The sequence below is a fragment of the Vipera ursinii genome (genome assembly GCF_947247035.1).
Source record: "Vipera ursinii genome assembly, chromosome: 3".
Classification (NCBI taxonomy): Eukaryota; Metazoa; Chordata; class Lepidosauria; order Squamata; family Viperidae; genus Vipera; species Vipera ursinii.
The window spans coordinates 136,104,269-136,118,068 of NC_139516.1; the positions used below are offsets into that span (position 1 = coordinate 136,104,269).

At 38.9% G+C, this 13,800-nt stretch overlaps 1 protein-coding gene across 1 annotated transcript in view; it reads right to left on the minus strand.

Moving 5' to 3' along the window:
* Positions 1-7,906: 7,906 nt before the first annotated feature.
* CDH9 (cadherin 9) overlaps positions 7,907-13,800 on the minus strand; it is a gene marked incomplete at both ends in the record, with an annotated part of 108,950 nt that continues 103,056 nt past the window's right edge. Inside the window, 3 exons of the mRNA XM_083358387.1 lie at positions 7,907-8,397; positions 12,177-12,428; positions 12,526-12,643. Coding sequence (XP_083214513.1) covers positions 7,907-8,397; positions 12,177-12,428; positions 12,526-12,643 — 861 coding nt within the window. The remainder of the gene's footprint in view (positions 8,398-12,176; positions 12,429-12,525; positions 12,644-13,800) is intronic.

Sequence of the window (13,800 nt, forward strand, 5' to 3'; positions counted from 1 at the left end):
GCTTTTGTAGCAGACACTGGAGCCTTCTGTCTTGTCTCAGAGGCAACCTAATTCACTGTCAGCCACTATGGATAGAATTTGCTTATCTTCCTTCAGTTATTTCTTAGTTTCAGGTTTACCAGACTACCCCACCTCCCTTTCCTTGAGGTTATTACCTTTGACAACCTGAACCTACAGTATAATTATCCATCTGGTCTACAACCTTTCCTGGGATATTTGACTCTCTCCAGCTCTTATAAACTAAGCATCTGACTTTTTTTGCTTTCAGGTATCTAAGTTTGGGGAGCAAATAACTGAGACAAGCATTAATATTAGCAATGACTTTCTCTAAAGGCATTGGTACTGCTTCATGCATTTCAGTTAAGGCTATGAATTATGGTACAATGCTTACTAATGTGCATACTGAAGAAAAGACTCTTGAATGTTTATTGCTGTATAAGGTGTGCTGATATTAAGTTTTTTATTTTAAATCTGCATTTCAAAGCTGCCCTGTCTTTTTTCAGCAAATAGCAATAATTTATGCACAAGCCATTGTTGACCCTAAGTTCTTGCCATCTTGATATTTATTTTTAAAATAAGAAATCTCCTTCTTCCTTATTTTTCCAACTCAGTGCAATATTCCTGCTGAACTATAATATTTTCCAGCAGTAACATCCTCTGAACTGTCTTCAAAAGCAGAACCACACAAAGTGAATTATATGAACCTGACCTGGATACTACATGGCAGAATTCATGATTTTTCTGGTCTAACTCAAACATGGGGGAAAAAAAGTAAGATATATTCTGACAAATTGTACGAAGTACATGCTAGATCCTGTGGCAATCTGCTGTTCCATGTAGTCTTTTTAAATGTTCTTTGAAAATAGCTGTCGCAAGGAAGGGGTGGGCTTGTGTATTGACAAAATAGGCAAGCCCATCCCTTCAAAGATGGTGTCTGTGAACATATTGAGGATGATTTTGTCAGGATCAGCTGAGAGTTGTGTTACTGTGCTAGCTTCCCTGCTATGTTACGGTCTCCCTGCATACGTGGCTTGATGCTGTCTCAGGTTGGGCAATGTTCTTACTCAGGCATATGGTTCTAGGGGACTTGAAACTGCCATCCCTGTAAGTAGATTTGAAAGCAGCACAAGATTTCATGGCTACTATGAAAATTATATTATCTAGATTCACAGTGGGCTCACATTCTAAATCTATTTTTTTATTATTTTGGTTTGGTGGTGATGTTATTTGGACTTAGGGGGACATTGACATCCACCTTTATCATAGACAGTTATTGTCTGTTGAGCCTGGATATACTATACATGCTACTGTAGCATGTTTATGCACATGCACGCACACACACACACACACACACAAATATAGATGGGGAACATATTTGGCTGGCCCACTTCAAGCACTTAATGAACCTATTGGGTTTCAAAGGGAACTTGTGGTTTTGCCTGAAGTTTTTGTATATGGTCTGCATGAGTCTTTGGTTACCACCTGGAATGAAGTGGTGGGCATTAGACCAGATCATGACCATACAGATTCTCTGTTCTTAGTCCATGGTGTGCTCCCTGGTTTTCAAAAGGTATGTGGTTATAAAGCAACAGAAGGGATGCTTAGAGTATTGCTGGAGGAAAACTAACAGTGAATCTGAACTCACCTAGTTAAGACCCTTTGTGACAGTCTATCCAGTGACATTACAAACAGCAAACAGTGTTTACTTCTTGACTTTTATTATGTCTTCCGAGTGTTGATCAAAGTTCTGTTCAGGATGAATCAATCTTTTGGATCGGGAAGGGCTGGTGGAGCATCTTCAGGATGACTGTGGAGTTGTTCTCAACATACGGTAGATAAAAATGCTCTGAGGTAAACCCACTGAGCAGGTCCTATGGAAGTGACTGAAGCATGGTGCCGGGATGGTATCCCAGAAAACTTTCAGCTGATAGGAACTAAACAGAGCTGTAGGAGTGGCCACCTATACATGTTAGATCCATGTACCTCCTGGTTGGTCAAATCCTTCATGGAATGAACATGTGGGTTGATCTATATGGTAGTAAATGCTTTTCTGAGATTGAAGAGGAGTTGATTCTAATGGCCTGTAAGACACAGAGGTCTGTCCCTTTCTTGAGTGATCCAGCATACCTGGACAATTTTTATCCAGTCTCCAGCCTATTTATCAAATTTGTATGGTTGCCTATCTCACCAAAAAAAAGGTGAATTTGAGCAGCATATAACACTGTTCTATTTTATTGCTATCTCTATCTCTACATACTATTACTATGATAATTACAACAATTATTGTCATATTATTACTATATTCTATACTACTATCCAACATATTATATTGCTACTATTATGTATATATTACACTCTGTACTATTATTAGTATATAAGCCTTTCTTTCTTAAGCTTGTTCTGTCTTAGTACCCTCTTTGAGACTCCTTTTTCCTGTTGTTTTCTTTTTGTAAAATTTATTGGCCATTTACCACAAGGTAACTCTGGGCCACTTATCACAAATGATTAAAAACTGTGCAAAACTAAAAGTCATAAAATACTGCAAAAAGCCACATTAACAGCACTAGATGGAGTTAATGGCCACCATGTAGAGCTCTTGTACCTTTTTTCATTGTGCTTTGTTTTGTTGGGCCTCTATCCTTCTTTTCCTCTCTTTTAGATGATTGTCTCTTTTCTCAGAAGGAAAACTCCTTCTTTCAGTGGCCGCTTTACTTTATCTGCAGAGTGGCAACAGAAGGCCAGAACATACACTACCTCCACCCATTCCTGTGTCAATGTTGCAGCTTTATTGGCAACTCTGCCCTCCTGATACTGAGGTAAAGGTTGAAATGACAGGGACAGAAAACTGCACAGGTGACTCAGTTTTGAAGTAACCTGCTCTTCCACATTGTCATCATGAGGCCTACAAGGAGAGCATTCTTATGGGTTGCCCCTCCCCTTTGGAACAATATTCTCCCAACATGCAGCAAGGCTCATCTTGCTAGTCTTTAGAAATACAATTAAGATCTGTGTCTTTCCTTAAGCACATGGATTTTGTTGAGTAGAGTTCTCTATTGGTTGTTGTAATTTTGTCAGGGACGTGGTGGCTCAGTGGGTTAGGATGCTGAGCTTGTCGAACAGAAGGTCGGCAGTTTGGTGGGTTGAATCCCGAGTGCCACGTAGCAGAGTGAGCGCCTGTTACTCATCCCAGCTTCTGCCAACCTAGCAGTTCAAAAGCACGTAAAAATGCAAGTAGAAAAATAGGGACCACTACGGTGGGAGGGTAACAGCATTCCGTGCGCCTTTGGCGTCTAGTCATGCTGGCCACATGACCACGGAGATGTCCTCGGACAAGTGCTGGCTCTTTGACTTTGAAATGGAGATGAGCACCAGCCCCTAGAGTTGGAAACAATTAGCACGCATGTGCGGGGGAACCTTTACCTTTACCTAATTTTGTCATTTCACCATCTTGCACACTTTAATTATTTCAATGATGTATGATTTTGTTTTCTCTTGTTCTTTGCTGCATGTTTACTTTGGTACATGCCATTCAGAGACACTTCATTTGAGTTGGGCAGCTGTGTAAATGCTTGAACAATCAAATAAATAATCCCTCTAATCACATTAGAATTAGTGTTTCCTTCCATGGCCAGAATGCCGGTAAGTTAATAATAAATATACAGGTATGAACAGGCAGCCAGGTTTGCGTAAGTATGAAACATTTGCAAAAAAGTCAATATATACTTGTATTCTTGGTTACTGCCATTGCAAGATTTGGATAACTATATTTCATTTTTGGACTTAGTGTTGATAATACTGACACTTGTGTGGAGAAAAACATGGTAATTACAGGAATAACTCCCAAACCTACAGGAGGCAGTCAATGATATCCGTCCATGACTAGCTGCTGCAGAACTGCCACTTAATTAGGACACAATCTCACAACAGCAGTACGTTCACAATACCATAGAGCAGGCTACCATAAGGGTGAGTCATTCTTAGTCTATATCGGAGTCAGACAATCAAATGACTTCTGGATTTTGCAGATAGCAGAACAATCTGTGTCTCTACTTTTAATTTAGAAATGTATTTATAACTCTTCCCAGAAATCTGGTGTTCCCAAATGTCAGTATCTTCCAACTGTAAAGGTTACATGTACAAGATATAACTTTTATCAGTGTGAAGAAGGAAGGGATTTGGGGAGCTATAGTTCAACCAACCTGGGAAACTCTATATTGTACATTATAAAGATATAACCTATGGCCTATAGCTTTTTTTTCTTTGCCCCACAAAAGTCTCTAGTAGTTGGTGTCAATTAGTAGGTGTTTTTAAATTCATTAGAGAAGATTTTAAGGAGATTTGAAAGAAATGAACTGAGTGCTTTAAATATTGCAGTGGCTTAATGCTTCCAAATTCTTCCTGTTACCCGAAAGACTGAAAATACTGGCTCTGGTAATTCCATATTAGTATTGGCCAAAATCAAGAAAGAAGCAGAAATGGTAGGGGCAGGCAGGCAGGCAGGGGAGGGAGGGAGGGAGGGAGGGAGGGAGGGAGGGAGGGAGGAAGGAAGGAAGGAAGGAAGGAAGGAAGGAAGGAAGGAAGGAAGGAAGGAAGGAAGGAAGGGGATATCTTCCTCTAAAATTGGAAGAGAAGTGATCTTTAGTACAGAGGTCCCCAATCTTTTTGGCACCAGGAAGGGGAGTTTTCAAGATGATTCAAGTGCATTACATTTATTGTAATTTTTTTTTAATAAACAGATAAATAAATAATGCACTTTATTTCTATTATTGTCTTATCTTAGATTAGACCAGCGACGTTCTGTTTCTAAGAAAGTGGGAAGGAAAAAAGACAATCCTAAACTCAGCCTTTTAGCAAAACAAACCAAAGAACCAGCACACTGAGGAAGTGCTAAAACAACCAAGAGAAAGAGAGAGAGCTGGAGAGCTGCATGAAGAAAGGAGGAACACACACAAACACACACACACACACACACACACACACCAAATTAAACCTTGCAAAGCAGGCAGGATGTTGCCAAAACATGGGACACCTGGAGCATCAAAATAAAACCAAAAAGCTCAAGCTGAAGTGCAACAGAGCCCAGCAGTCTTAAAAAAGGTGCAGATGAGAGAGAATCCCTTGGAGATGCAGTGCTTAAGGTGAAAGGTAACTTCTCCCTGCCCCTATTTGCACTCTGAGAAAGACACCCTCACACACTTGTGGGGGTCCCCCTCCACAGAGACTTTGGGTGAGCCCTTGGTTGCAAACTGGCCAGACGCACATTTGTCTTGCAAACTTGGAGAGTTGCACGAAGGGAGCATGACCCCAGCTAGGGTGCCGAGAGGGGGAGAGGAGGAAAGGGAGGAAGAAGAGAAGGAAGAAGAAGCAAGAGGAAGAGGGAGCAGGACCGGGGAGGGGAGGAGGAGGCAGAAGGAGAGATAGCAGAAGAAGCAGGAGGAGGCAGAGGAGGAAGGACACAAAGCTCAGATGTTGCAAACCAGTTGCAAGTGCAGCTGTCGGAGGACCTTGCAGTGAGCAAGATGGCTTCTGCCCTGCCACTCTCCTGCCCAGACCCCCGCAGACTGGCCACATTCCTGGAGGTGGAAGACGTGCTTTCAGCGCACCTCCAGCTGCATGGCCCACTTCCTAAGTGCCCGCGGACTGGGGGTTGGGGACCCCTACTTTAATATATAGATACATTGGAATAACTGTAACTAATAGAAGGAGGAACAGAGTTATATGGCATCCACAAAACCTATACTGAGGTCTGATTTTATATTAACCCACGTTATTCTGGGAAGTTTCTATGTCTTGGAGTGTATGTTTTTGCACACACAAACATGCATACATACATATTCTGAAATTGTTTCTGTGTTCTTCATTAATATAGGTTAACGTTTTAGAGTTTTATTGTTGTTTTAAAATTTGGAAACAATTTTGCAATCTAACCCCCACATTCTGGTTGTTGTGGGGGTTAAATGATAAACAGAATAAATGCAGTCTTCAGAGGCCCTCCAAGTTTTAGGTTCTACTGGTGGGAGAATTATGGGATGGGGAGCAGATGGAGAACTGTCTATGCTGTTTTAAACTTGGAGGGCCTCTGTATCAGAAATGCCAATCAAAATGTAATAAATGTTCTGGAACTGATCTGAATGTTCATCATCAGACATCTATTAAAAGAGCCTTTGTTTTTAGCCTAGTAACGATTATAATTAAATTGATTCATGGAAGGGGGAAGGTTGTTTCACTTTGTCTCTTACTAATTAGATTTGACTAATTTAAATCTCAGTATTTGTCAGGAATGTTCTCTAAGCATAGCTAAGGCCTTTCCATTTACAGAAATACTGCCACCCCAGCACTGTTTCTGAGGGCATGTGATCACATCCTCCATCTCTACTGGCAACAAAGTCAATTTCTGTCTCCACTTCACTCTATTGAATTGCTGCCAAAATACTTTCTCTCCTTTCAAGAGCAGGGCCGGTGCTACCATTTCACATAAGTAATCTTTGTTTAGTGACTGCCTCACTTAGTGACTATTCCCAGTTGCAATGGTGATGAGAAAGTAAACTTGCAACCAATCCTCACATTTACGATCCTTACAGGTCTGGAAAGCAAATGAAAGCTAAAGTAGGATCATAAGCAGAGTTGTGGTTTCATTTAGGAACCACTTTGCTTGAACACCAAGTTGCCAGTCCCAATTATAGTCATTAGACAAGGATTATCTGTATTGTCTCTAAAATGAGTGACAAAGGGGGGGAGTGGAGCCTTTGAAAACATCTTCATAATAAACTGCTACATCACAGAAGGTAACATGAAAAGTAATCAAGTCCAGTGATGGAGACAAGATAGAGTGCTGTTAGATGTCAAGTCCTACTTCCCTCATGAAGTGTTTTGAGGAAGACCATCATGAGGAGAATCACCACTCTCTTTTGAAAATGGTTTCCAGGGCAAATACAGAGTCTTCATGGAAACACCCTTTCCCTCCAACTTGAAACATACTACACAGTTTTGACTAAAGGGCACACAAAGCCAGAGTACATGAAAACATAATTTATTTATAAATTTGAATTTATTTAATAAAAATACAAAAATATAAATATACATATTTATATTTGTATATATATATATTTAGATAGATAGAAAAATATGAATCAACACAGACATTTTTAACTCAATAGATATGGCAGTAATATTCATTCTTATTTTTTTAAGGAATAATCAGTATATGTTATAGGATAGGGGACGGTATAAGGTATAGTAGCAAGGAAAGTGAAGCAAAGTGTTATTTTTTGAAGGGGACGGTATAAGGTATAGTAGCAAGGAAAGTGAAGCAAAGTGTTATTTTTTGAAGGAAAAAAAAACTTGTGTTCCCAAAGTTCTTCTGAAAGGCACAAAAAGCCTTTTAAAGATATTTTACCCCTTCCCAAATAATATTGAATATCCTCTTTCTAACTTCCTAGACAAAAAAAAAGATGAGATACTACTTCTGTCTTAAAAAAACAGTCATTTTCATTCACACTGACTTATTAAGCAAACTTTTACTAAAACATACACCTATGTATTGTGGGGTTTTTTTCCAAGTAGGAGAATATAGGCCACTTTAATCTAATTACAGAGGCATCAATCTCATCAGTAAGGACCCAGTCACAAAATACTATTTTCAGGCCATGATCCAAGAGTCTCCAACATCAATGAAGTGCTCCTTCCATGTAGGACATCTCTCCCTACCTGGCCTTTATAGCTACAAGGAATATTCCATATGCGTATCCTTGGGTTGTTTGCACAAGGCCACTGCCCAACCTCTCCACTAAAAAGAAGAAGAAGAGAGGGGAGGCGAGGGGGAAGGGGGATGGGAGAGGAGAGGAGAGGAGATCCCTGCTCATGCACAGGAATGCTGGAGCTGCATCAGAAATCTTGAAGGAGACAGTTAGTCTTGGTCACTCTCATCCCCACCATACATATCTGCTAATTTTTTAAATCGTGGCCCCCAGTCACTCAGATAGTCGTAGTCTTGATTCCCACCATCTGCAGTAAGTGATTCCAAAGAACTAAGTGAATTTGCTATAGAATCATTCCCTTCATAGGCGTATGTTGCTAAAGAGTCATAAGGAGGTGCAGTTGGATCCAAGTCATTTTCCTTGAGTCTTCGATGGATAAAATCTTGAATATCAATGTTTTCCCACAAAGATGCTGTCCTCCTTATCTGGAAAATAGTTTCTGGCATCACATCTCTTCTCATTTTGCTTTCCTCTCTGGCTTCAGGGTTCCTCAGCGTGCCAATATCAAAGGCTTGGGTATCTTCCTCCCCACCTCCTTCATCGTTATATGTGACAATATTGTCTCGGATGTCATCTTTTGAAATGATCAAGGGCTCTTTTTTCCTCTGGTGCTTCATTGCAGCAAACAGCACAACTAGTACTGGAAGACAACAGTAACAATAGAGAGGGTGAGGAGCACTGAATAGGAAACACCTGGATTAGGAACAATGTTGGCAAAGCTAAGAACCTTTAAGACTCATTAACCACAACAGGCAAGATAAATATAAATATTAGACTCTTAATTAAATGAAAGGAGTTAAGGACAAAAACTCATTGAAAAGAGTGTCTTTATCACCACAGAATGAACTACAGGAATTATTCTTTACATCTTGCTTGGGGAAATAATGACCAACATATGAATGGGCTTGTTTAAATAATTAATCTAGCCAGGATGCATTTACAGTATATTTCATCCCAGTGCAGAGGAGGGTCTCATGATCCATAGGATCAAGAACTTTAATCTTTAAACCATATTCCCACTTATATGGAGAAATTATGGATCTTTTGGGCTCTGGAGGCATATTTGAAATTCTGGGGAAAAGTCAGAAGTACCATCATAAGACGCCTGTCCTGGGATGAGTAGGGGAATTCAGAAAATGGGATAAGGCCAACCCAGGAAATTAAATTAATTAAAAGAAAAGCAATACAAGCATTTTAAAGTAGGGGTCCCAACCTTTGGGCTGCAGCCCACTACCAGTCCATGGCCTATTCACAACTGGCTGCATGGGTGACTGGCCGCTGTGCACGCACAGCACCACTCATGCAAATGTTGCAGATGCTCGGGGCTCCATTCCTGTGAACATTACTGCCACTTGCAGTCCCACTTCCACGAGCATCGTGGGCATCACTTGTGCGAGCACTTGGGGCCTCACTCACACAAGCATCATGGTTGCTCTTGGCCTCACTCACACTTATGCAAGCAATGGGTGCTCGTGCACATGCACTCATGCCTGCCTGCACTTCCCACAAAACCACCCCCTCTTTCCCCCCTCCCCCAAGGGCTGCAAACCTGGAAAGGTTGGGGAACTCTGTTTTGAGGTATAGATAACCTTAAAAAAGGCTATTTTCTAAACTACACCTATCAATAGATAAATTAACTTATTCCCCTTGTCTTTAAAATAGATGTCATGCTCTGACCTTAATCAGGTGAATTACGCTTCTCCAGTCCATATTCCCTTCTTTTTAAAAGAAATACATAGAATGACATGATTATTTCTCCAAATTTCTCTGCATATGGTTCTGTTAGTTGAAGTTTTATGTATATTCAGTTGATAAAAACAGACCGGAATTAGTTATGATTTGTAAAAAAATGTTGTTTACCTCCACTTTGTTATGTTTTGCCTGTTTGAAGGACTCCTTTTGAGTGCTTTTTATATATTATATAAAAGTGCAAAATGGTGGAAAGGAATTCTTTTTCAAGGTCTCGTTATCTGTTATCTGAATAATAAGGGCCATCTCTATTGAAATCTCAGCTTTAAAATAAAATTATGAGAACAATCCATAAAAAATGGACTCAGTATATTCTTTTTTTCCCCATTCAACATGTTGTCAAATGTTATATGCTGTCTATACTTTCCCTTGTATAAAAATATTTGTTTTATTTGGGTTTAAGCTCTCTTGCAACTTGTTTTCAATTTTCCCCAAATATCAATATATCAACGTTGGCCTAGATATGCTTTTTATCAATTCTGTTGTGAATAAAAATTCCTAAAGTAGTTTTCCCCCATTTTTCCATTCACTCCAGTCATTCATGCTCCTTGTCTGGATCTTCTTAATGCCCTTCTTTTCCCCACTCTTCCGAGCAATTCCCCTTTTCCAATAGGACAAAAGGAGCATCCTGGAGACACTAGTGGTCATCCATGAGTATGGTCACACATTTGTGTATTTAGACAATAGCCCTAGGTCCCACATTCTTGAAAACCTCTTTCTATATTTTGTAGCCATGGATATCAAATGCCCAAGGAAAGATTTCATTGTAATGAGAATCATTTAAAATGTTGCAGAAATAAGTTGACTAATAAATGCAGGTGGCTTATCTGGTTTGGTCTATTCTGTTCAGAACGTTTGAATACAGCACTGATTTTGGGGAGGGGGGGAGAGCCTCACAATGCTTGTTGGCATAATAACAAGCTTCTTTTTTTTGGCCTTATCTACAGTCAGCTTCCTCTAATATTCTTCGTCATTGTTTTAAGGAGAAATAACATCAAGTGTCATACTTAAAGACTGGCACTTTATTTAAAGAACAGGTTTTAACATCTTGAATTGAAAAAAAACACTACAAAAAACAAACAAACATGCTATCTCATTACTATTTGGATGCTTTGCACCAGAGAGAAAGATGAGTGGCTCTTCCTGCAGCATCAACCAAGGCCCCCTCCCTTTCTAGAGCTGCCTCGCAAGAAGGCACGGCAACCAGGAAAATTCAGAACCATCAGGAATCTGACTGCCTGCACAGAGCACCAGCTCATTTCCACACTGAAGTAGTACCTATCTATGTACTTGCACAGAACATACTTTCAAACTGTTAGGTGGACTGAAGCTGACATGAATGACAGGATCCCACCTTGCCAGGCAACGCCTAGGTTCGAACTGCTGAAGCTGAAACCATCTCCAGCATCATTAAGCCACTGAGCCACTATGTGCCTAATGTCTTACTATCCAACACAGAACACCATCAACATTATCACAACACAATTCAAACTCTTTTGATTCTATTCTCCCTCTGGTAATTTATTTATTTTTAACTTTTCCCATTTTTTTTTTACAGAAAATGAACTTTAAATTTCAATAAACTAGAAGAATCAAAGACATGGAAAATTATATTTAAAACCTCTGAGTGTGAGAATCACTTTTGGTGTTATCTGGGATTTTAATAAACCAAATTCTCAGATTCCATAGTGAATTGTGTTAGTTGAATTCATGGAGGTCAAAATAATTAGAGAGTAAAACTCAGGTGTATTCCATTCTCTACTTACAGTCCTCAAAGGTGAACTTTGAGGTGCAATAATTCAATGTGACAAATATAGTGAATTCTTATACCAGCTGACCAGATGGGAATTTGAACTTTAAGAATTGTACAGTATATGACACATGATTATTTTAAGGACTAAATGGATGTCTGTTTTGCAATAAGGATAATGGTGAGGTTATGATTTTAGTAATACAAATATCTACCATTGTCCCAGATAAACAGCTGATTTTGGTACATTTACCACTAAGCAAAACTATCCTTATGAGATGAATGGAGATCCTGATATAGGTTGCCTTAAACCCCTGAGAAATGGTAGGTGATAAATATAAATATATAAATTTTAAAAAATACCAACTTTAAAAATTACCAACTTTAATCTCTAGTGATTACCAATTTATTGCTATCAACAGCAGTTCCCATCTACTGGAGACCATAGAACATGCAGTACTAAATAGCCAAAGTTGTTTATGCATTAAGTATCTGACATAATCTCTCTCTTTTTTTGAAACTACAGAGATTTGAAATGAGATAAGAGATATCAATCAAAAATAAGATGTACTACATTACTGTTGAATATAAACATCATGCCATCATCAGTATCAGAACTCTCTAGAAATATTCCATTTTAAGACCAACCTTTAAGTAAAACCAACCTGCTTGCAATAACTAACCCAACAAGCTAAATGCAGCCCATTGGTAATGTTTTGTAGTCCACCAGCATCTCAGGCAATCTTTAGATTGTGCTGCATCCTTGGCTTTATGAGATTAAGAGTTCTCCAGCACCTAAATGCTGGAGAATTTACCATTTGCAAAAGCCTGGATTAAGGAGATAACAAGTTCTTCTGAAAATGTGGTCTCCTTTAACAATTTCCAGGTACAAAGAAGGAAAGAGGAAATGATCCACTTACTCAGCAGAATAATAATGCAGAGCAGAATAGCAATGAGTGCTCCTGTGCTAAGGCCTGCTGGTAGAAGCAAAGCTTCAGCATTACAAGACTGCATGTTTCCCCTGCTGTCACAGGCACACACTCGGATGCTCAGTGTGCCCGTACTACTCTGGATGGGATAGTCATTGTCAAATATTATTATTGGCAGGAGATAGGCGCTCATTTTACTGCGGCTATATCCATTCCGTCTGGTTACAACGCCTGCTGTATTATCTGCACCAGAAGAATCAAAGACATGGAAAATTATATTTAACACATTTTCAGCAAAGGAATCAAAATGCAACATAGAGAACCAATAATTAAAGCCTACCTTTGTTGTCCACAATTGAAAAGTTTGGATGGACTGTGTATTCTGGCACCAGTTCAAAAAAAAATTTGTGTCCACGTGGTGGTTCATCTTTATCCACGGCACTAACAGTTTGTATCAGCTGCAAATAAATAATTATATGTTGTCAGGAATATAAATGCTACATCTTTTACTTTGTAGCATAATCTGTTCAGATAAATACCAGAAGTGGTTTTTAAAAAAACTACATGAATGAACTTTTATACTATGGTTTTACTGAGTTTAACAGATCTACGTGCAAAGGAGTTCTAGCACAATTTCCCATCACAGTGAGGGAGTTATCCATCTGTTGCTGAAACATAACAGTTTTCAACCAAAGTGCCCAATAACCTCTGTGGGTTGCTGAAAACTAATCAGATTTTTTTAAAAAATAATAATTATAATAATAACAAATACCCAATTTTACCATTACCAAAGTTCCAAAATGTGTAATCACAGGAAAGTTTTGGTATAGCATAAGCCATATTCACAGTTCAGGTAGGGCAACAAAGAAACCTAACATTAAGCTAGCATTCTATATGTGAACTATAGCACAGTGCTCTCAGAATATTTTGAAGCATCCAGGAAGTGTATGATAGATAAGCTTCTTTCTTCTTTTTAAAAGCCATTTTTTTTTACCTTTTCTTAATTATTGTACTTTTCATATATACTGTAATAATCAAGCTTATCTGAGTGGGCGGTATGCAGGTGACTCAAACATCTATAATTTAAAAATCATAAAACAACAAAGCCAAACTCTAGGGGAAAAATATTAATAGGAGCTGTAAACCATCGGCAACACATAAACCAAATTTAAAACTAGCAGCAGGCAGGGGGGGGAGTACAAGACCTAAGAATATCCAACCAAGAGTATTAAAGGATTGGGAGGGGAAAAAAATAATTAGTGCTTGGAAGGCTCAAATATTAGACAATCAACTCAGTTCTAGTTAACAGTTTAGTGCTTCCTACTTTTAAAAAATAATAATCAACCCCATGCTTAAACACATTAAAATAAATCACATGGACTGTGTGCTGAACTATGGAAAAGATTCTTTATGGAACATACTGTAGCTACATACTGTAGTTCATACAGAATACTAAATTAATCAGAGGTCCATCCAAACTAAAATCCTACTGGTGATAATGATGGATTGAAGAAACACTCAGAAGGAAGATATCTTGTCTGTACTGTATCTCAGATTAATGGCTCTAAGTCAGCCCATATATACTGTACCATATATACCATATATACTGTAATAA